This window comes from Lepidochelys kempii, chromosome 10, assembly GCF_965140285.1.
Source record: "Lepidochelys kempii isolate rLepKem1 chromosome 10, rLepKem1.hap1, whole genome shotgun sequence".
NCBI lineage: Eukaryota > Metazoa > Chordata > Testudines > Cheloniidae > Lepidochelys > Lepidochelys kempii.
Genome location: NC_136389.1, coordinates 79,202,779 through 79,226,559, shown reverse-complemented (window position 1 = coordinate 79,226,559; position 23,781 = coordinate 79,202,779). Strand labels below are relative to the sequence as shown.

Sequence of the window (23,781 nt, the reverse complement as noted above, 5' to 3'; positions counted from 1 at the left end):
GAATTTTGGCCTGGTCTGCACTACAGAGTTAGGTCAACATTAGGCAGATTATGTCAACCTAAGTCTCTAAGCGTCTACAGTAAAATGTAGTTCCAACCAACGTAACTTCCCACTACACCGACTTAATAACACCACTGCTGAGAGAGATGTAATGCTTAGGTCAGTGTAATTAGGTCGACACAGTGTGAGTGTAGACACTGTGTTGCTTACATCAAGTGTTTGCTGCCTTTCAGAAGCCATTCCACAATGAACCATACTGACAGTTAAATCTGTTCAGGTGCTCCTGGTGAGGGTGCGCACTGCCAACGCCAGAAGCAAAGTTGGACATGCAAAAGCAATTTAATTACTGTGGTGGCTGTACGTTGGTGTAACTTAAGTCGACTTAATTTTGCAGTGTAGGCTTGCCCTTAAATTCAGATATATCCCACCTGTCCTTTTTCAGGAGTGCTGTTAGGGCTTGCCTTTAAAAAACAACTTTCACTTTATTAATGATAGCTGCCTTTTGCCATAAGTGTGGTTGCTGTTGACCCTGATGTGATCTTTAGGATTCCTCATCCATTCATTATGGAAAGAGTTTTTTTGGTTTCTGCAACTCCAGCTCATTTCCCTATTGGGTGGATGTAAATGCTCCACAGCCTTTCAACAGGAGGGATTAGCATGAGTGCTCCTTTTGACATTCAGTTGAAGTAGGTGCTTCTCTTTAAGTAAATGGGCATTGCCTTTCTCTGATCTTTTTCTCTTGTTACATACCCCTCAAATTGAGCCCAAAATATATTGCTGCACTGGAGATTGTCCAGCTTTGTGGGTGCGAGAGGTGCCTAAGTGAAGCTATAATACTTTCAGTAGTTTCATGTCAGGATGGAATAAACTCTGAGTTTCTAACAGTACATAGCTTTTCCTAGGATTTCTATAACAAGTTTTAACAAACTTTTGGAATGACAATGTGTAGTTGTTTACTGATGCATGTTTTTAGTAAAACAATATTAAGGAAATGTAACAACTAATTTTGTAAAAAGAATTCTAAAATAGTGTGGTCAGACAAATCCTGTTAACTTAAATGCGTGTACCCTACAAGTGCCCACCCTTAAAATTAACACCACACCTATAAAGATGACAATACAGGATAGTGGATTGAAATGAGTTTCTTTTCTCTGTCCTATGGTGCCACTTACTATTAGCAATAGTGATATTAATGCACAGTTTTCTGCCTGATGGAAGAAGTAGATTTTAAGAGGGATTTGAGTAAGATATATGTGACAGGTTGGACCCCTTGGGAAGCCACCTGGTGTGCTGAGATACCACTGAGTCTACCTGTTCTGCCAGCATGGGCCCCCTTTAACCTGTCTTGCTGAGCCAGGCTCTTAAAACCTCCTCTAATACACTCAGGCAGGGCCACACCCAGCTGCGATCAGCTTTGGGAAAACTCAGCTTAAGAGACTTCCTCCAGCACTCGGATGTCCACCTCCCTTGGAATACAGACCCAAAGATATATTCTGAAATTCACCCTCTCCCTCAATGTGGAGAGAGCTATGCACACTTCTTGTCTCCCCCCCCCCACCCGCCCCGTTAGAAATTACAGAAACTGGGTTTAATAATAAACAAAACAAATTTTATTAGCTATAAAAGGCAGATTTTAAGTGGTAAAAGGGGTAATAAATAGAACAAAGCAGATTACTAATACAGTCGGGGGGGGCATTTCTGGTTGGTCCTGAGGCACTATTGTAATAAACATGATTGATAATAATTCATGTGACAAAAGCAAAAGGTTGGGTATAGGGTGGAGTGAGGCCTAATGGTAATCTTTAAAAGAAACCCACCCTCATCTACATATCAAGGTACTTGCCCTAACTAATATGATTTCAAATGTGATGTTTTACACCTTACTTCCCAAAACTGATTCTGCCCTCTTTAATAGCTCATTTTCTACCCCAACCCAAGATGTACTTGCAATAAATAATACCAGTCACTGTCCCATTATTTAGTAGGTGATTTACCTTTCCAGACTCCTTGTAACTATTATTTGTTTTTCTGACTCTTGGTGAAAACATTTTTCTATCTGGGTCCAGAATTTGCTCTCTTCCTGGAGGTGAAGAATGGCCCTAATATTTTAAACACATTTTACCACAAATTGTTACATAGAGAATACATTTGCCTCTCTACTCTTTTTGGGGAGAGAAGGTGTTTTTTGGTTCAATATTTCCCATACCAGCCCACCACAAGCTATATTTTATGGAAGTGATAAGTGTCTCATAATACAATGTCCGGGGCCTGCATACACGTTGCTCAGACATAAGTAATACTCTACATAATTCATATACAATGGGGTGCAGAAATGGTTAGGAGGATGGAGCTCAATGGCAGGGTTCAGAAAAGGGATTCTTTTTCAGATGAAAGGAAGGCTGCTTTTTGAAAGAAGGGAGGTGTCCTTTCCAGCATGGGGTTGAGAGTTAAGGGAGGAGCTAAAGAGCATGAAGCCAAGGGTAGGCGAAGGAGAGGGGGAAAGGGAGTTAGTACTAATGAGGTGAGAATGGAGTGTGCGAGGAAAATGAACAGGATACAGCTGTAACAATGGGCAAGTTTATGTCTATCCTTATCCAACTTTTCCTCCAAGTTTTCTGTTCTGATTCTTTGCTGTTGTAAACAGAAAAGGAGTACTTGTGGCACCTTAGAGACTAACAAATTTATTTGAGCATAAGCTTTCGTGAGCTACAGCTCACTTCATCGGATGCATTCAGTGGATGGGTGGGTTTTTTTTTGTTGCCAAGGAGCGCTCTCCCCTGGTGATAAAGCATGTCTACACTGCCCATGTCACAGCGCTGCTAGAAATAGCCCAGCAATAAGTGTAAGGTATGAAATTAGATTAATTTGTATGTAAATAAAAAAAAAAGTCAGAGGGAAACCCCCTTTTGCTGAAACAAACTTATACAAATAAGCAGAAGATGACTGTTGGGTCAGATTCTGATCTTGGTTATGCTTCTGTAAGTTCAGAATGAGCTCATTGCTTCCAATGGAATTATTCTGAAATCACAGTTGTGTGACTGGATCAGATTCTGAGCTGTGTCAGTTTACATAAGTAGGCAGCTTTTACTGTATAATTGTATAAACTTAAGGCTGGGGGGGAACAACAACCACTTTTCAAATACTGCAAGTGCAAAAGTAATTAGATCCCTACTACAGTCATGCTAACCAAACCTATATGTAGAAACAAAGTGTTCTGCTAAATTAGTGTGCAATCCTGTAGTCAGACTGCATGCTGAGCTCTTACTCAGGCCAGGGAAGGAAGCCCTTACAGAAGGACTGTTTCCTTTTGATTTTTCACCAATTTCCTACCGTTGGATCACTTTTAAAGAACACACTCAGAAGATCACTATTCTTGGCCAAAGATGGAGAATGATGAAGGGGTACTTAGTTAAATTTTAGGAAGTGTGTTCACATTCATTAAGTGTTTGGAGGGTGCGTTTTCCACTACAGCTTTGACTCTGGACATTGCGTATATTTTCCTTGTTGTATATGTTTACTTCTGCTTCTGGCTCGAAGGTGTCGGGTGAATTTAAGTTCCGGGCAGTGTGCATTGAAAAATACAGAAGATAAAAAACACATGCAAATTTTTGCCTGTAACTGAGCTGCTAAACTGAAAATAAGAGATTGGCCAAAACAGACTTTGTATTTCAACCCTCACATGCACCTCCCGATAGAGCTGAGTGGAAAATGGCAGACATTTTCAGTCTTTTTGCACCCCCTCCCCCGCAAAATCTGTTTTACAGGATTAGAACATTGAAAAAAATTGAGTTCTTAGTTTTGAAAACTTGGGGTATGGGGTTCCCCCCTCTTCCTCACACTTTCCTTTTCTCTTTTGTCCATTTTGCCCCTGAAAAAGGGACTAAAAGGAAAACCAAAAAGTACAGTGCTTTTCTTCCCTTCTTTAAATTTTTTTAACAAAGTTTCATTTGAAAAATGTTAACCAGCTTTACCTCTGAACTTTGGTTTGGATTAAGTCGAGGTTGGATCTGAACTCATTTTATGTGACATTCAAGCATGCAGGCCACCTTTCACACATTCCCACAGCCTGGACTGTTATGTACTCTGCTGGGGTGCAGAAATGTCCTACAGAGCTGCACACAACTTGACACACAGGCTTGTCAGTGTACTCACTGGCTCTTTGTATACTAACGTATTTCTTAAAATTTCCTGCAGCTCCACCTCCAGTTCAGCATTAGGGAGGAGGGAGCTTAGTGTAGGCTGGACACCTGCTCAGAGGAGACCTATACAGTATAGTGGTTTAAAAACAAACAGTGGCCATCTGAGCTCTGTCTGTGTTGGTACTTCTCCCTATTGCTACCACTTGTGGAGCTGCAGCAATGTAGTCCAACTGTAGGAAATTTTAAGAAAAAAGCAAATGTGGACAGTGCATAGTGAAAGGGTGTTAGGTACATAAGGAAGTCAGGGACAAGCCATCTGGTGCATAGGGGTGAAAATAAGGCATTGGGGTGGTGAAGGATGGCAATGTGAATTCATTGTTAGCCTATCTGATAGGTAAAAGCCACCTACTCAAGATAGTTAAGTTCAAAGCAGACTGCGAAGAGTTGTATGTATAACTTCCTCAGAGCTGGCCTTCAGCAGACATATTTGGCTATTTGCAACTAGCTGTCATGGAAAAAGAGGGAAGGTCCTCTCATGGATCAGTAACTGTTAAAAAATAGGAAACAAAGGGTAGGAATAAATGATCTGTTCTCAGAATGGAGAAAGGTAAATAGTGGTGTCCCCCAAGGGTCTGTACTGGGACCAGTACTATTCAACATATTTATAAATGATCTGGAAAAAGGGGTGAACAGTGAGGTGGCAAAATTTGCAGGTGATACCAAACTACTCAAGATAGTTAAGTCCAAAGCAGACTGCAAAGAGTTATAAAGGGATCTTGCAAAACTGGGTGACTGGGCAACAAAATGGCAGATGAAATGCAGTGTCGTTAAATGCAAAGTAATGCACATTGGAAAACATAATTCCAACTATACATATAAAATGATGGGGTCTAAATTAGTGGTTACTACTAAAGAGAGAGATCGTGGAGTCATTGTGGATAGTTCTCTGAAAACATCCACTCAGTGTGCCGCAGCTGTCAAAAAAGCGAACAAAATGTTGGGTATCATTAAGAAAGGGATAGATAATAAGAGAAAATATCATATTGCCTCTATATAAATCCATGATATGCCCACATCTTGAATACTGCATGCAGGTGTGGTCGCCCCATCTCAAAAAAGATATATAGGAATTGGAAAAGGTTAAGTAAAGGGCCACAAAAATGATTAGGAGTATGGAACAGCTTTTATATGAGGAGAGATTAATAAGACTGGAACTTTTCAGCTTGGAAAAGAGATGACTAAGGCGGGGAATATGATAGGTGTATAAAATCATGACAGATGTGGAGAAAGTAAATAAGGAAGTGTTATTTACTCCTTCTTTTAACCCAAGAATTAGGAGTCACCAAATGAAATTAATAGGTAGCAGGTTTAAAACAAACAAAAGCAAGTATTTCTTCACACAGTGCACAGTCAACCTGTGGAACTCCTTGCCAGAGGGTGTTGTGAAGGCCAAGACTTTAACAGGGTTCAAAAAAGAACTAGGTAAATTCATGGAGGATAGGTCCATCAGTGGCTGTTAGCTAGGATGGGAAGGGATGGTGTCCTAGCCGCTGTTTTGACAGAAACTGGGATGATTGATGATTAACTGTTCTGTTCTTTCCCCCTGAAGCACCTGGCATTGGCCACTGTCTGAAGACCGAATACTGGGCTAGTTGGACCTTTAGTCTGACCCGGTATGGCCGTTCTTATGTATAGGACACAGCAGCACATCTCTCTGGTTTCATTTGTAGTGATCATATTACCCTGGCTTCTGTACACTGCGGGCTGCTTAAAGTTTTTAATTTTAAGCTGTCCCTGCTGATTTTCAGAGCCTTCAATGGGAAAGGTAGGGGTTTGACCCATCCAACATATCAAAGCTCCAGGAGGCTGTTTGCACTCTGACACCCCCCATTTCTTAAGGCTGCTGCCATTGCACCTAAGGTCTGCAGATGATAAAGCTTTTACTTAATTATTCCCTAAAGTATGGTTTCTCTCATCTTATTGGACACTTACATCACCTCCCTTCCCATTTTTAATTGACGTGGGGCATAATGAGATCTGAGAATCTGGCTGTAACCTGCATGTTTATTGTGATTGCTCATGCAGTTGCAGAAACAGCACAAATGAGCAGTTACGCATATAGTTGGTCATTTGCAGTTACCAAAACTGCCTGTAGTTACATTTAGTGTGCGTACATTCATTCTAAAATGCATCTTGATTACCATTGGCCCCATGTGGTACTCCATGCTCTGTTTTATAATTAAGCCACATTTGTTTATCTTTTAAATATCCATCTGTTTAAATTGCATTTTAACTGTTCAGTACCCCACATGCCTCAGAGTGGGTGACTTGATGCACATAATTGAGCTCTTATTGGCCCTCTGCTACTGGATGCAGAGGTGACCTGGATCAAGTGCATCTCCGTGCAGAATATTAGAGCGGCTGCTTTGCATGCTTGTCCTTCCCTCAGTCCTGCGAAGGAGGCTTTTGTAGATATACCCTGGGGTCAGTGCCCTGCCAGGCAAGGTGGAGTGAAATGAAGTAAAAGATAATGCTAACTACGTGGGCATTAGCTTACGCTAGCTGCATGTTAGTGTTACTTATGAAAATTCCTTTGGGGATGTTGGGGGCAGTGCGCTGAGCCTTGTTTCCCACAGGTGAAGTAGTGGTCTGGAAGCTTTGTGTAGTTGCTGTTCTTTGCAAGTGTCCTGAAAACTTCATGTCTGGAGGCAGAATTCTTTACTCATTCCTTAGGCAGGGCAAACCTTACTCCTTAATGGAAAGATTGAGTTGAAACATACACAAGTTTCTTCCTACAGTTTTCTGCTCTCACTCGAAAGAATATTAACCCAAGCCCAAAACAAGCACTTTCTTTTTAAAATAAGTGCAAAGAAACACTTTACAGAGGAAGGAGAAAATCACCGAATAGAATGAAAGAGCATTTGGGATATCAGAAGACGGTGAAAGAAGTGAAATCAAATTATGGGTATGTCTACACAGCAGAAATTGTGCCTGGGCTAGCCTACTCAAGCAAGCTTGAATACACCAGGCATGGATAACAATAGCAGTGAAAAGCAAAGGAGGACTTGGGGCACCTTAGAGACTAACAAATTTATTTGAGCATAAGCTTTCGTGAGCTACAGCTCACTTCATCGGATGCATGCAGTTTTCCATGCTGTAGCTCACGAAAGCTTACTCTCAAATAAATTTGTTAGTCTCTAAGGTGCCACAAGTACTCCTTTTTTCTTTTTTTTTTTTGCGGATACAGACTAACACGGCTGCTACTCTGAAAATAGCAGTGAAGACCGCACAGTGTGGCCTTGAGAGCACTGGTAGGAAACCGAATAGGTAGCCGGACGGGAGAGGTTGATGGTATTTCTATCACATTGCTGTTCTGGTCCCTGGATAACACTGGCTAATAAGTTTGAAGCTTCACTTCTGTAACCTTTTTGGGGGGAGGGGTGAGAGACAAGTTAGGAGCGGCTCTGATACTCTTTCTTTCCAGAATCTTGTGGGTGCTGATAAGGGATTACCGGGATGGGGCCTCTAGTACTCTTACCTCTCACTCAGTGTCTCTCTTTTTTTTTTTTTTTGCTGCAGGAGAAATGGGGTCCTTTGCTTTGAATAATTGCAGTTCCTCATAGCTTCACCAAGCTGCAGTGCTTAGTGACATGATTCATGACAATGTTACTGCCCACAAATAGTTCTGAATGGCCACCGTGAAACTGACGAGTTCTTGTTAATTTCACTTTCCTAGTGCCTGGCAAAGCTATGAGCAGCAGTAAAGGCACTGATGTATTCTGTTTACCTGCTCAGGAAGAAAATATTGCATTTGGTTCCTGTTTGGAGGGCTCTAGAGCTACTAGAAGCTTGCAGACAAATTTCCAAAAGCAGCCACTGACTTTTTTGTGTTTTTCTCAATTTTTGGGTATCCGAATTGAAGGGTTTTTTTTCTTTTAAGACCACAGTATTAGTGAATATGCCTGAAAACTTTGGCTTAAAATTGCTTGTATGGGTTTTTTTTTCCAAAATGAAAGTATAAATTGTGCAGAAACTGAGGTTGTCATCTTCCAAGCTTTCTAGAGAAAGTTTTCTACTTGCCAATGGAGATTTTTATTCCCTGTTCTTTGGTAGAACATCACTCAACAGCTAGGCAAATAAAGCAAAACCTCTTCTACTTCAGACATATTTAGCAGAGACAAATACCACTTGGACCCTACCAAGGAAAATTAAATTAATAAAAAGCTGTTGAATATTCTCAAAGGAAAATGCAGGCAGGAAGGGGAATCAGGACAGGAAGATTAAATGATGATCTTGCAAGTTCAGTGGAATCATTTCAAGTATTAAATATGTCTGTTACTGAAGATCGATTAATTGGTGAACATTTTTCTTTATATACATTCTCAAGAAAGAAATTAACTGGTTTGAGAGCCAGCATGCTGTGTGGATACCCACTAGTTTTACTGTTTTGTTTATGATTTTTCTTTTCATTTTGTTTGAATGGAAGCTGCAAACAGTTCTAAAAAACAGAAAACCATATCTTGACTTTATTGGAAGTGTAATGGTGAAACTAGTATGTGTGCAGTACATTGTAATCCCAGTGATATTTCACTTGTCTTTAAAGAGTCAGCTTTTTCTGTATGCTGGGTATTGCAGTAGTGTTTTGCCATTTGCCATTCTTTACTGGTAGTTTCTGAAAATACATGATTTTTTAAATTACTTTTTTCAGGTTAGTTAAGTTCCTGGTCATTAAGGCTGAAAAAATATGTCTGTTATGCTGTCATACTCCTCTAAGCATCTGTTTATAACCTCAGAACATTTCACACCGTACATATGGTAGACTGTTTTCAGTATTCAGCACTAAAATAAGATACATAAATTTAATGAGTCTTAAAATGTTTTCATCTTTTCAAGACTCTTCCTTTTGCATAATTGCCAACAGGTCAGTAATAATATTGCTGCTTTCTGTTTGAGAAATAGTGTTTGCTTTTTAACTATAAAATAAAAAAAAATGTCTTTATGTGTTAATCCAAAAATAGATTCATTTAAAAAATAAAGCAGGGTATTTAGCACTGGGGAATATCACCTTTTGTTGCTCTCATCTGTTACTGTTAGTTTTTCCTTACCTTAAAAAGTAGCTCTATTGGTATACTCTTAGGTATATGTGTTGAACCTCTGATTGGGCTCTATTCTCACTTTAAAACATTTTTTAAAAGGAAAATATCCCAAATCTTTATAATTAAGGCCTATTTTCAAGCTGTAGAGTCTGCATGAATGGAGTGGGAATCCATAGTTACCTCCAGAGAGCTCTGTAACAGGTTCCGTTAAGACGCTATGGCTTTCGTCATAAGAGCTTTGTCTCAGTGTGCTCATAGCCACAAGTGTTGTGCAGTGAGGTGTGCTGTACCTTGTTTCCTCCCCTCCTTGGGAGCTACTTGCAGAATGATATCGTATGTACATAGTTATGAAGCACTTTGGAGTAATTTGGTATGAAATTTGCTATAGAAATGTTCATTACTCTGTTAGCTATGTTGTTACAGTTGTTCAGATTCAGCTGTTTGTGTGTGTACCATGATATTTGCACAGTGACTATTTACTCTACATTAGCTGAGTATTACCCTTTTCTCTCCTCTTTTTGAGGACTGAAGTGTACAATTCATGTAATCTCATCACATCAAAAACTGCATTTGAATCCTTCTCAGCAAATCTATGGAAGTGTAAGAATCTGTTTGAATAATCAACCACTGAATTAACTTTTGACCTATTGTTTGTTTTATCATATATTTAGTAGCTGCAAGGCTTTGTATGAAGAAAAATTAAGATCTTAAGGGGAGCTGTAACATCACTTAGACTTATTTTTTTAATTTTCCAAAAGTTGCAGTTAAATTACAGAAGTAGCATATAAGAATCATCAAGACTTGTGCTGACCTGGGGAAATAAATTCAGGCTATACTAGGCATACAGTATGTGTGTGGGGGAGGGTTAAGAGAAGCCTTGACATGGAAAAGATTTATATAGAAAATGTGTAGTATAAATGGGAAGCTGTTTGCCTCTGCCTTTTTGAATCTGTCTGTAGTTTTAACAATCTTAGTAAAAAGAAAAGGAGTACTTGTGGCACCTTAGAGACTAACCAATTTATTTGAATAAATTGGTTAGTCTCTAAGGTGCCACAAGTACTCCTTTTCTTTTTGCGAATACAGACTAACACGGCTGTTACTCTGAAACAATCATAGTGTGTATGTTGTTTGATATGATAAAGCAACATTTCAATACTTCCACTATAAATGAGCACTACAAATTGCTATTGAAGGTGACACAAGGCCGTAAAATTTGCAGAACTCAGAAATCTAGCTCCTTAGCAAGCATTAAATTTCAGTTCAAATCTAGTTTTGTGCTAATTTTATTCAGTCTCTGGAAGTACATTTTTAGCGTTCCTTTCTGCTCACTCCAAAAATGGTTGTCTGGTGGGGGGTCACCATCCTTCCCAACTTTGTTTAAACAAAATATGAATGAAAAATATCCCTAACCTTTACAAAGATCCACCGTTTTCAATTTGGCCACTGGGTTCAGTGGTAGCAGTCAAGTCTCAAAGATCTCATTTTTGCAGGGGAGGATCCCACCCAATTTAGGGGGCATCCCACAGCCTTATTTTTCCAAAAGTTGCAGATAAATTACAGAAGTCTCAGTGAGTCTAATATGCTACTTGTTCTGAATGGGGGCAATAAATTCACACACTACTTGGTGTATAGTATGTGGCAGGGGGAGATAAGCCTTGACATGGAAACCTGTTGAGAGGAAGCAGCCAGAGACTCCAGCTGACATGGACAGAAGAAGCCAAAGCAGGTACTGTCGCATTAGGGGCAGAGGGGATAAAATGGAGCTCTGCCAGTACCAGGGCCACCCCTCTGGATCCAGAACTTTGCAGCAGACACCTTCCCAGTTTTCAGACACTAGGACCCAGGTGGTGCCCTCCCAAAAATGAGGCTTTGTGGGGGAAAACTGTAGAGAGGAGCCAGGCAGAGACTCCAGTCAGTAGGGGCAGAAGCAGGCAGAGAACACTTTTTGGTCTTAGACGTAGAGAACTTTCTGCAGTTTTGACTGGGCTTTCTCTGCCCTATGCTGATTGGCTGTCTGCTCCAACGCTTCCACTCCTCTCCCCTCAGAGTCTCTTCACCTCACCTTCCCTCCACACCTGCCCCCTTCATCCTCTTCTCTCCTGACTTGTCCTTCTCTCTCCCTTCACTTTTCTTTCCATTTAGCTGTTCTCCTCTTATCTAACCTCCCTTCCCCCCCAAAATTGTTGCACTAACATGCCATTTTCCATCACACATTGTTTACTCTGCTTGTGTGTTATAGCCATTTCCCCCCAACCTGTGTCTCTCTTATCTAGTTAGATTGTAAGCTCTTCAGGGCGTGGGTCTCTGTTACTCTGTACAGTGTCTAACAGAACGGGGACTCATTCTTGGTTGGCCTTTAGGCACTAACATAAGAAATATGATTAATAAAATATTCTCTTGGAACAACCTGCATCCCAAGTGACAATGACAATGTGATCGTCACAGCATCCTCCTATGGCCCAGCTTCCCTCGTTGGTTTGACACCTGCAGGTACCAACAGCACTCTAGGGAGATGCCCTAGCCGAGAACTTCAATGGCAGTAGAATGCTCAGAGAACTGCTCTAGGCAAGAACTCCGGCATGCCAAATGGCAATATAAATATAGAATCAAGCATAGGTAGGAGAACATTGATAAATACATGTCTGCTTCTTAAATGTACATTTAAAAAAACAAACAAAAAAAACCCCTTTCTATAGGACAGGCCCAGATCCTCATGTCAGTGCTCTGACCATGGTTACCACCACATTTTCATAAAATCCTTGGGAAATGCTACTTCAGTTCTGTTTTGCGTTGATAATAGCTTGAGTGACACTTCCCAGCATATCCAAATGAAAGACCTTTCACTAACTTACGTATTACTTTCAACTACAAATTGACCTCTTTTATAAAACTGATGGTAATAGTAGAAAGTGTCCTCTATTTTTCTGCTTAACTGATTATTCAACACAGCAGCTATGCTAATTTTATACTACATTTAAAAGTTGATTGATCTTAAAGAATAAACATTTATTTTTGTATTCTTTATTGAATTTTAAAAAATACTTTATAATGTACATTGCAGAAAAACAGTCATTTGTATTATTTAATGAGCATGTGTAAATGTGTGTGGCCTGGATGGCAGCCAGGGCTTTGGAACTGTGCTCTGGCTCTGCTCCAGCTCCTGGCAAAAACCTGCAGCTCCACTGCTCCGTAGCTGCTCCGCAGGCTCCGCTCCAAAGCCCTGATTGGCAGCCACTTCCCCCTTCTCTTCTCGTGCTTTTGCCTGTTTGACAACTGCCTGTTCTCCCTTCTTCACACAGCTATCCTACAGGTTTCAGAGTAGCAGCCGTGTTAGTCTGTATTAGCAAAAAGAAAAGGAGTACTTGTGGCACCTTAGAGATTAACAAATTTATTTGAGCATAAGCTTTCGTGAGCTACAGCTCACTTCATCGGCTGTAGCTCACGAAAGCTTATGCTCAAATAAATTTGTTAATCTCTAAGGTGCCACAAGCTATCCTACAGTTTTCCTTTCTGCATAGCCACACTCCTGCACAGTGTAGGAGCCTTGCATCTGGGGAAGCAGCCTGCCCAAATTCTGTGCATGCTGGAATATAAATTCAGGGAGATGTTCTTTGCTACGTAACCTAAGTCTAATGTGTTGCCTGTGAGGTGTGATGTAGCTTCATTCTAGTCTATCCAGCAACACCAATATACTAGGACATGGTGATGAGATTTTATTAGCTTATTAATAGCCTTATATAGCATACATATCATTTAGCACTGTAAATCTCAAAATGCATTACAAACTATGTATAATATTACTCACACAAAAACCCCCTATGTTAAAAGGCTATTAAGATTGCAAAGTCAAGCACTCGAAAGTAGAAAATGCCAGAATTAAGTCCTGTGCAACCTTAAATATGGCCCCTTTGTGCGTATGCAGTAATTACATGATCACATTACTTACATTAATTCATGATCACATACTGTTTTTTCCACCCACAGGGCCCCTTGCTCTTCTTGGTTCTTCAAGAAATCCTTTCTATTATTTACCTGGTAGACTGTCTTTGACCACTATTACTTGGTGATCTCCATTATGAAGCATGCATTTTCCTCTTGATACGTTACTCAGTGCACTCTCAAAAATGATTTGATATTTTTAGGCAACTGCATAAGCTCTTCTGTATGTTTTTAAGCTGATAGAAACAGATGTTTGTGCAGTGCACTGTATCTTAAAAAATGTGATCATTCATTCATTGGTTCAGAGTGGCTGCTGCTTGGTAAAGGGAGAAAGTTTTCATGTCAGTTAACATTTAATATACAATAGGTAAGTTTTATAGAGGATGATATATTTAGTAGCTGTGTGACAATATATACAGTACTTTATTTGAATTTGCATAACTGCAAAATATTAGTGTTTGGACATTAAATTAGGTTAGAGACACTGTGTTAAATCGCCTTATCTCTCTAAGTACTGTAGCTAGCCTGTGCTGGTTTTATTGAGGGCGTCAGATACAGCACATATTATATTATTGTTGAACTTGTAAATCCTCAGATGTATTACTTCAGCCTCAGGTTCTGACTGAGTTTATAGAGTCATTACTTTCATATATAGCTTGTTAGCAATATCATCTCTCTTATTCTCCTGATTCTATTATTTATACCGGAAACCTGATTTATTTTTATCAAATTAGTCCTGAAGGTTGAACTAAAAAAAAAAAAGATGTTTCTTCTCTGATATAGGTCAGTACCTGTCTAGGTACTTTAAGGATTAGTTAGATGTAACTATTGCACTCTACTATGAGTGCCGTATCTCAAGATTCTTTATTGCAGTTGTGGGCATTAGTTTCTCAGTAACCATACATGACTTTAAACTCTTCTACTTCATTTACTCAGTATGCAGGAAAAATTGCAATTACAGCCAGCTTTGTTTCACAACGCTTATTTTAAATTATGAAAATTACAACCAAAAGATTAGAGAGAGAAAGTGGGTGAAGTAGTATCTTTTGAGCTTGTGCAGAGCTCTTCCAACATGGCTACAACAACATTGCATACAATCAAGATTCTCAGTTTACATGCAACTTTATAAATAGGTCAAGTCATTTATTCCACCTGAACACAGAAAAGATGATGGGAGAAGGAAAAAATAATTTGAATTTCTCTTCTGGTCAGGTGGATGGTGGGGGTGGTTTTCAACTTCAGGCTGTTATGGTTCTTTCCTCTAGTTATCTGAAGTCAGGTTGGAAAAGCTGGATCAAAGGTACAGTCTCAACTTTGGACAGAGTCATCTCACTTCTCTCTCCTCTCTTTCCAATGCTAGATGACCAAGCGAAACAAATTTAGGACTAGCTAAGGTTTGTGAGTAAGACCCAATAAACACCACGGCCTGAGGTTCAGTAGGCTTGATACCCGTAACCTGGAGCAGAAAATAATGAAAAGCAAAAGAAAAGACAACCACAAAGCAATCAAAACAAAACTGACAAAAAATAAACTGAAGACCAGTGCTGTTCCATGGACTTCTGCTAGGTTCTTCACAGCAGTCCCTTACAGAGTCTTCCAGTGCCATTCCTGACACAGATAGCTCAAAAACAAGAGGACCTTGAGTAATTTCAGAACATGCCTCCCCTCACAGCCCCAGAACAAAGTGACAGAAGTCTAGTTCTTGAAACAGGCTTCAGCAAGGTTTCAGCATGCATTGGGTGGTTTCTAGTGTGACTTTGATAAATGATTTTTAGACAGTTTTCCAAAGGTTTATGGTAATAGTCTATAATGACCCATCACACCGTATTAATATCTTTATTTTGCAGATTGAGACACAGAGAGGTTAGATGACTTGCCCAAGGTCATATAGGAGTCGATGGCAAAAAGCTGGGAATAGAATCTAAATCTCCAGATATCTCATCTCCTGACTTAATTTCAAGGCTATCCTTCCATCTTGCAGGGATCACTTCATCCTGCACTAAAATTCACCCACCCTTGGGTAGAAAATGACAGCTATTTAAACACTGCACAATAATACTATGCAAAACAAATTAGGACTGGATGTGAAGTTTTCCTTATTCAATTGATATAACGGGGTAGTTTAGGTAGATAAACTGTAATTTCCCAAACTGGGATCTTGCCAGAACAGCAGGATTAGCATCCCCCACTGTTGTGAAAAATTCCATGTTATCTTGATTTAATTTTTCTATCCTGACCATTTGAGTGTTGAAGGGGCTAGATAATCAGGTTCTTGGTTTTACATGTCATCCAAAGGCTCACCTCTCCAGCTGCACAGTAAACCTAGTTGTATTCTGGATACTCTGTGTGAATATAGACCCAAGGGAGCTGTATCATTTACTGAATTGGTACCAATTATTAGCACACCATAATATTCCTTGCGGGTCTGGCCTTAATCCTGGTTACGTTGTAAGATCTGATGGGCTCACGGTACAAGGTGATATTACTTAAAACGTAATTTAACCTACCTATGTTTAGAATATGGAGGACATTTCCTGCCCGTGTGTATATATATTTAAAAAGTACATTAACTGATGTAGATTATACAAAAATAAATCCACTTGTGTGATATATATTGAAATATGTGAGCATATGCTAAATATGTGAGCACTGACATTTGGCTCTGGGATTTAACTAATAAGCTATTCCCAAAACTGTGCACATTCTTGCTTTCACTGATGATGCTGATACTCTAGTATGTAAGTAACAAAAAGAGGCCATATGAGCTCTCCTTTCCTTAGAGAGATAAAAATCTGTGTCAAATAGTATGTGCCAAAATCAATACAGACAAAATGTGAGAATTCGTAAGTGTTGCAGACTGGTAATTAGAAATGAAAAATGTTACAGCAGTTATTTTTAGGTGTGTGTGTCTCTTTTTAGTATACTCCATATTGTGGCTTGTAGTTCATATTATGATGCAAACTTCTTGATTTTTTTTAAACTATATAGTTATAGTGTTGGTATTTATTGCTTAATGTGCCTTTCTTACATATTAGAGAATTTTCTATTTCCAAAAACATATCTATATTTATTACTTACCAGATCTTACTTTCTGTTATGGAAGATGGAAGACAAAGGCGTTCGTGTTGCTGACTACTTTGTTGTAGCAGGATTGACAGATATTTCAAAACCACTAGAAGAAGAAATCCACTTCAATGATGCTTGCCATAAAATAGCTAAACCAAAAGAACCTATCACTGATGTCACAGTAATTATTAAATCTCTGGGGGAGGAAGTGCCTCAGGGATATAAATGCATAGATGTTACTCCTTCAGGACTATCAGGAGATCTCAATAATGGGAGTCTTGTGGGTCCACAGATATTCCTTTGCTACAGGAGAGGAAGGGACAAGCCTCCACTTACTGATCTGGGGTGAGTAATTTTTTTTATTAGTGCTATTGATTCTAGTAATTTTAAGTAGTACTAATGATTAACAAACAAACAGTACAAGCTTTACAAAAATACATACAATACTAAGAACTTGATTATTTATACATGTAGGACCTGATCCAAAGCCCTCAAAGGAGGGGGTCCTGTTGATTTCAGTTGGGGTTTAGATCTGGCCTATATTGTAAAAAAACATCATGCTTAGTAAATGTTGGATCCTAGGCCTTGTCTGTGTGGTGAGTTAGTGTGCGGCAAGCTGAGGTGTGAATCTACAGTGCACCAGTTTGCTGTGTACAGTACTAACTCACTGTGTGACCCTGCTACAGTTCAGTAAAAGTCTGGCGCTCGTGTCAACAAGCCCTTAGTTAGTGACAGCAATAATCCTCTATGCTTTTGGGGGGACTCATAGCATTTTACAAAATTAAGCTTCACAACACATTCTTTAGATAGGTTAAACATCATATTTCATTTTATACATGAATGAGGCACAAACTAAGTGACGTGCCCAGGATCACACAATAAAGCAGTAATAGCGTTGAAAATAGAACCAAAGAAGTCTTGACACCCATGTGCAAGCTACTGGGCGATGGTTCCCTCCCATATGTCATGAATAGACTGATCTGTTGAATTATGAGCACAGATACAGTAGTATGAGAGCTCTAGCTACAGCTTAGGAGGCTTTTAGTGATTGAAAACAGTGCATGTGAATACACATTAAAGTAATTATACACAAAGAAAATGGGAATCTAGCATCAGAATGGAAGTTTCCTGTTGGAACATGTTTTTATATAATGTGAACTGAAGTAGCTTTTCTTTTCAGTGAAAATATATTCTGATCAGAGGCACGACAGGATTTGTTCTTAAATGTATAGTCTTAAATTACAGTTCTGGATCAATCTTCACTGTGTTTAAACAATTACTTTTGCCCTTTGATTATTTTTTTTTAATCTAGGGTTTTATATGATGGGAAAGAGAGATTAAAACAGGGCTGTGAAATCATTCAAGCTACTCCATATGGTCGTCCTGCAAACATTAGTGGCAGTGCCTCATCACAAAGAGTATACATCACTTACCGAAGAGCCGCCGAAAACATGACCCAAAACACTTTGGCTGTCACAGATATATGTATAATTATACCGAGTAAGGGAGAAAGCCCTCCACATACATTCTGCAAGGTTGACAAGAATCTTAATAACAGTATGGTAAGATTACATGTCTGGATTTGTTCAGTTAACATTCAATGCTCTAATGTTTATGGAGGATTTATTCCAAGAATCCTTGTGAAACGCTGGTGAATAATTGAACTGATTTACCTCTAGCAAGTAATTAAAAGGTGTTTTTGAAAAGGGGTAACATTTCCTTTGTCCCTATGTGGGAATGTCTAAAAATGCTGGATTATATATGTCGATTTTTGTAGGCTTTAGGTCAGGCCTTAGAGTACAGTCGTGTACAACTCTACAGACGTGGTGGTATGTAGTGAGATTTCTAACATAATGACAGGTTTCAGAGTAACAGCCGTGTTAGTCTGTATTAGCAAAAAGAAAAGGAGGACTTGTGGCACCTTAGAGACTAACCAATTTATTTGAGCATAAGCTTTCGTGAGCTACAGCTCACTAGCTCACAAAAGCTTATGCTCAAATAAATTGGTTAGTCTCTAAGGTGCCACAAGTACCCCTTTTCTTATTTCTAACATAGTTACCCTCAATGTAGAATGGGATTTCTAACTCTGAGAACTGTTTTAACCATGTTACAAAACTATGCTATAGACTAAGGGATGGGTAGATAGTGGAGGTGGCCTCTCTAGCAATTTCACTAGCACTATCCTCAGAAGAAAATCTTGTTCCACATTGTTCCATGTTAGACTACTGCTAGGAGTAACCAAGTTGGAAAATTTTTATTAGCAGTTTTGATCCCCATTTGGGTAGAAGCTCTGTTTAATTACCTAAATAAGACAGGATTCATTAATCAACTCAAGAACTGAACTGAGTCTTTATTTCTGCCAGTTTACCAATATTTAAGAAAAAAATAAGTAACTAGCTGAATTAAAAAAAGGAGATTATGTATTCATGGTTCTGGTCATGGATGCCAGCCACCTTTCTGTTTGAAGGTGAGACATGAAAAGTTCTCTGTAGGTACTAACTGATGTTTAAGTCTGGCATAATGTTGGTGACCACACCGGTATTATGGTTATAGTTTATTTTAGTGTTTAAACTGCAGGTTGGCAAAATTAAAAAGGCAAAAATTTAATTTTTTTGCTTTAGAGTTCAGTAAATCTTCTGTTCCTGAGATGAGTGAAAAATTGACAGTGTTTGCATAAAAGAATGCCAAAGTTTGTGAGTCTGTGGATAATGCAAGTGGCGAATGCGGAACACTTATAAAGGGATGAAAGCATCCTGCTTCTCTATCTATTAGTGTCTGTTACGCAACTAAACAGCTGCATACTTTTTTTTTTTAAATTTACAGACTGAATACAGTTTGGTATATGTTACTATTAAGTTCTTCTTATTTCTTGTTAGTTTATTGTCCGTAAAGGCACTCGGATACCACAGTGATATGCATGGTGTAAAGATAGCTATTGATATATTATTTATACTTCTTTTGATTTGGGGGGGATCTTGTATGTGGTGTATGTTCTGGATAGTAGTAAAGAGAAAAAACAATTTCATGGACTTTGCAAAAAAGAAAAATAGGTCATTCTGGGCCTACCAACTTTGACAGTGTCTCTTTAATAAAAGATGAGCTCATTTATTGCTCAATGTTGCAGAGGTATGTTTTCTCTGAGCAGTGTTTGATCCTTTTTGGGGCAGCTGCTTCAAAGAATGACTCTCTTTTAATCCAGAAACTGAGTAACACTGCTGTTATGATAGTTGATGATTTAACTATTTGAAGCTTAAATTAATAACTGTCAGCAGACTGTTAACCTTATTAGTCTATGTCATTATGCCGCTTGTTCTACAGTTTCATGTTGTGGCTTGTGGTCAGGCCAGAATTTTCCTTTTTTTTCCACATGTGAGAACTTTCTAATGGCTTGTCTACGCAGCGCCAGGCATCCGATTTGTAGAGTATAGTGTTGCTCTCTAACTGCCCTGTGCAGACCTTGCTGGTGCCTTCCAAAAGATACCTAGTTTGTGTTCATGTAGTCCCATTTCAAACAGGACTACATTAACAGAAACAAAGTAGCTTTTAGAGTGTGCCAGCAGGGTCTACATGAGGCAATTAGAGTGAAGTGTGTTAGTACGTTTTACAAATCACAACCCTCTATCACACTTTACTGTGCCGTGTAGACGAGCCCTCAGACTTTATGTAAGTTGATGTTCAGGGCTTGATCCTGCTCCCATCAGTGGACATTTTGTCATTCACTTCAATGGGAGTAGGCTCAGGCCCTTAAATAGTAGCTAACAGTGCAGAAACAGCTCCAGCAGGTGTGTAAGAGCCAAACATACTGGGTTTTGTTGTATGCTGTATCCACTCTTTACTCTGAAGGTAGAATGCTGTGATCAGATTTTCAAAAATGAAATGTAACATTATGCCTCCAAATTTGCATATATGAAAATCCATGTTTGAGCATGCAGATTGGGTAGAGACATAAAGATGGGGTTTCATGTGCTGAAAGACTTTTTATTTTTAAATGTGACCTTTGTGTCACATTGTGATCCTGCTGTTGCCCTGCATGATATATGTTGGTATGACAGCAAAGAAATACTTAAAAGCAGTTGACTGACTCTGAAAGAGCTGATGGTTACACATCTGTGTAAGGTTTCAGACTTTCCACTCCTGTTAGAGGAGGTGAGTTTTAGTTTCTTGATTGAGGAAATACCGGGTACCAGTGCCCATATTACAGGTACAATATTACAGTCTTAAGCATGGACCAATGAATATTCCACAGGAAAGATGACTGCTAAAATTTGAGTATAATGTGGCTTTCTTTGTATTGTGAATAATCAGCATGTAGGGTCAAGTAACAATGGTGCATTAGATGCACCATTATATACAATACATGCAACAATATATGCATTCTTGGTATTAAAGGGACACTGTCAACTTGAAATCTTGTCAGTTTCAAGATTAAAAGTAGCTTCTCTAAGCCCATTGCCAATTTTTGTGGTTTTACAACTAGATTTCCTGTTTCTTTTTGTTTTTTTTTCAGTTTCTCTTCTCCACTGTTGTTTGTGGGGAAAAACCTCACACTGAAGCAACAAATATTGACTCTGTACACTGAATGCTACCATATGCAAAAAAAAAAAAAAAAAAACCCTGAAAAATCAGACATTTTTTCTGATCTCTGTGCTAAAGTAATTATTGGTATTACTTTTAACAGTAGCAGATTTTTAAAAACATAAATTCTGTTTTTTTTAAATTGATTGTCCCTTTAATGCTCAATGTTGCCTTATCAACTGAAATTTATTAAAGTACAGAAATTTAAAAATTGCTCCTTTAGTTCTACCAAAGTCACTCTGTCGACTTTAGATTGTTGACACTTAAATGTCCAGTGAGCTAACTTGCATGCTTCCTCCCTGAAAAATTTTCTATGTTCTGCATACATTCATTAGCAGACCTGGCTCTTGTATTTCTAAGGCCTTCCCATTTTTCTTATTTTTCATGCCCATTTAGGAATTGGGACACAAAAACACTTTCTTTTAAGTGAAAAGTTATAATTATTGTGACTTAAAAAATCACTACCAACAAGAGAGAGAGTGTTTGAAAATTGTAAAATATTATGACACTTGTACTAAAAATGTTTCACAGAGTGTGAAATTACAGGTTAAGTGGAGCAAGCCCATTAAAAGACTATGCATCAGCGTGATTAGTGGAAAAGCTAGCAGAGAAAAATCTATTATTTTATGGGTCAAATCATGCTATTATACTGACTCATGTGAGTAGTTCTCATTGAAATCAGCATGACTGTAAGTGTGAGTAAAGTAGCATAATTGAAGACAAGAGTTTAGCAAAAGGGATTAGACATGCATATGGGTAACAAGAATATCTAGAGTTTTATAGTTAATTCTAAACAAAATTAGGAAGTGGTGTTAAACCTCATGCTTTGGATCTTAAGCCAATTTCTACCTATAAGAGATAGGAGGAGACCTAATATGGGGGGCAAATTATCTCACATGCTCCTGTGTGGTTCTTACACCTTCCTCTAAATCATCTGCTGGCCACTGTCAGAAATGGAATACTGGATTAGATGGACCTTGGGTCTGATCTAATATGGTAATTCCTGAGTTCCTAGGACATGACCAATGAAAGATAACAAGAGTTTTGAGGAGTCCTTTCCTAAACTATTTCTTTTCTCTGTATTTCATTTCTTTTTTTACACCTTGTCAAGTAAATCAATAAGAATGTGTTGACTTTTGTGTTTTTCTACAGTGGGGCTCAGCAGTATACCTATGTTATAAAAAGTCTGTGGCAAAAACCAATACCATATCATATAAAGCTGGTGAGTAATTATTCTATAGCTTTGTTGCTCTCTTAAGTTACTGATATGTACACTTAGCCATACCTTCATCTTGCAGTAGTTTTGTCTGAGAATTATTTATTTAAATACAGGCATTGTCTTTGGCACTGTACAAAATAAAATAAGCCTCTGACCCAAAGAGCTTTCTAATAAAAATAGCCCAAAAACATCCAAACTACTGTCTTGTACTATTATGTCTTTCATTTTTAAAAATCTGTATTAAATATAGATTTAGTCGTCTTTTTGTGTGTGTCTTTCTTTTTAATTCATCGTAGTGCTCTCATCATCTTACTGCAAATTACCATTTCTCTTGCAGAATATGGCAAAGGTACTATAATTACCTTTTGGGTTGAAAACCTGGCCCCATGGAAATCAATGGCAAAACTCCCATTGACTTCAGTGAGGTCAAGATTTTACCCGATGTTTTGTAATAGTCTTGTAATTTTATTTAATAAAATATAGTTGATTTTTTCATTTTGTCATGAACCCCTCCTACAGTAACCCTGAGTGCATATTCCAAGACTTTTTGACCATATCAGAATAAATGAACTCAATTCTGAAATGTTTCTTTCACATTCACACTGCCTGTGGCAGAAGTTGAAGGGAATAGAAGAGGCTTACCTAGTTCCCTCAAGGTCAACTGGCTTGCGATCTGTTTAATTATACCATGTTTTGAATCTTCATTATTATTTTTCTTGTTTTGGGGAGGAAATTTAATTCACTGAGGGCCTGATAATGCGTGGGAATAAACATCCTTGATTCCCACTGAAGTCAGCATTAGATGGGAGTGCTTTTTACCATGCAGAACTAGGTCTTAAATGTGCGGTTCTTACACTTTCCTCAAACTCATCTGCTTCTGGCCACTGTCAGAACTGGAATATTGGATTAGATGGACCTTGGGTCTGATCTAAAATGGTAATTCATGTGTTACTAGTCTGTGGCAAAAACCAATACCTTATCATATAAAGCTTGTGTTTTTACCAGGATGTGGTAAGAATATGCCCCACATATACTTGTGTAGGTTAGGCCTCTGGCTAATATGTACTTACTAATGTAAAAAAATACATACTTTTTAGTGGCTCTAGCAATAAATATACAAAACACAAATGCTTTCCTGTTTAAATTTGATTGAAGGAAAATATTCTATGATAACTTACAGTGCATTATATTCCTAAGAATAGCCTTGTATCATAGGGTTTCATATTTCTCTAGAACACCAGTTCTCAAGTGTTTCCATACTGTGACTCCCAAACGCTCCCAGCTGTCTAGGAATAGGGAAAGGACAGGTAGTTGCAACTCCCTGACACTCGTTCAGAACCCCCAGGTTGAAAAACTTTTGCTCTAGAACTTGATGTATTTTGAAGTTGTAGCTAGAAATAAAAATGGTTAGTCTCATATATCTTAAAAACTTAGATCATCAGCTAGTGTAGATCAGCATGACTTTATTGAAGTCAATGGAGCTATGCCCATTTGTATCCTCTGAAGAGCTCTCTGGCTTTTAATGTCTTTTTTTTTATATATATATATAATTACCATTAAAGTTTTTTCCCTATATTTTTTTAAACACATTGTTGAATCTTACTAGAAGAGTAATTTTTATTCAAATGCTTATTACTTTTATTCATCACATTTAGAGGTTTTCTTTTCTTTTTCTTCATGGATCTGAAATTTAATTTGTTCATTGATCTCTGTGATTAAAAATAGTATAGTATTCATAGATGAAAAT

The 23,781-nt window shown here is 38.4% G+C and overlaps 1 protein-coding gene across 9 annotated transcripts in view; it reads left to right on the top strand.

The window, feature by feature from the left end:
* DENND4A (DENN domain containing 4A) overlaps positions 1 to 23,781 on the top strand; it is a 114,630-nt gene that overhangs the window by 19,676 nt on the left and 71,173 nt on the right. For 5 of the 9 annotated variants that reach the window (XM_073304348.1, XM_073304344.1, XM_073304354.1 and 2 more), the window contains exons 2-4: positions 16,256 to 16,585; positions 17,553 to 17,802; positions 21,968 to 22,037. In XM_073304348.1, coding sequence (XP_073160449.1) covers positions 16,256 to 16,585; positions 17,553 to 17,802; positions 21,968 to 22,037 — 650 coding nt within the window. Of the gene's footprint in view, positions 1 to 449; positions 7,105 to 7,386; positions 7,451 to 9,758; positions 9,836 to 16,255; positions 16,586 to 17,552; positions 17,803 to 21,967; positions 22,038 to 23,781 lie in introns of those variants that run through there. The other 4 variants (XM_073304349.2, XM_073304351.2, XM_073304347.2 and 1 more) reach the window with 4 other exon arrangements.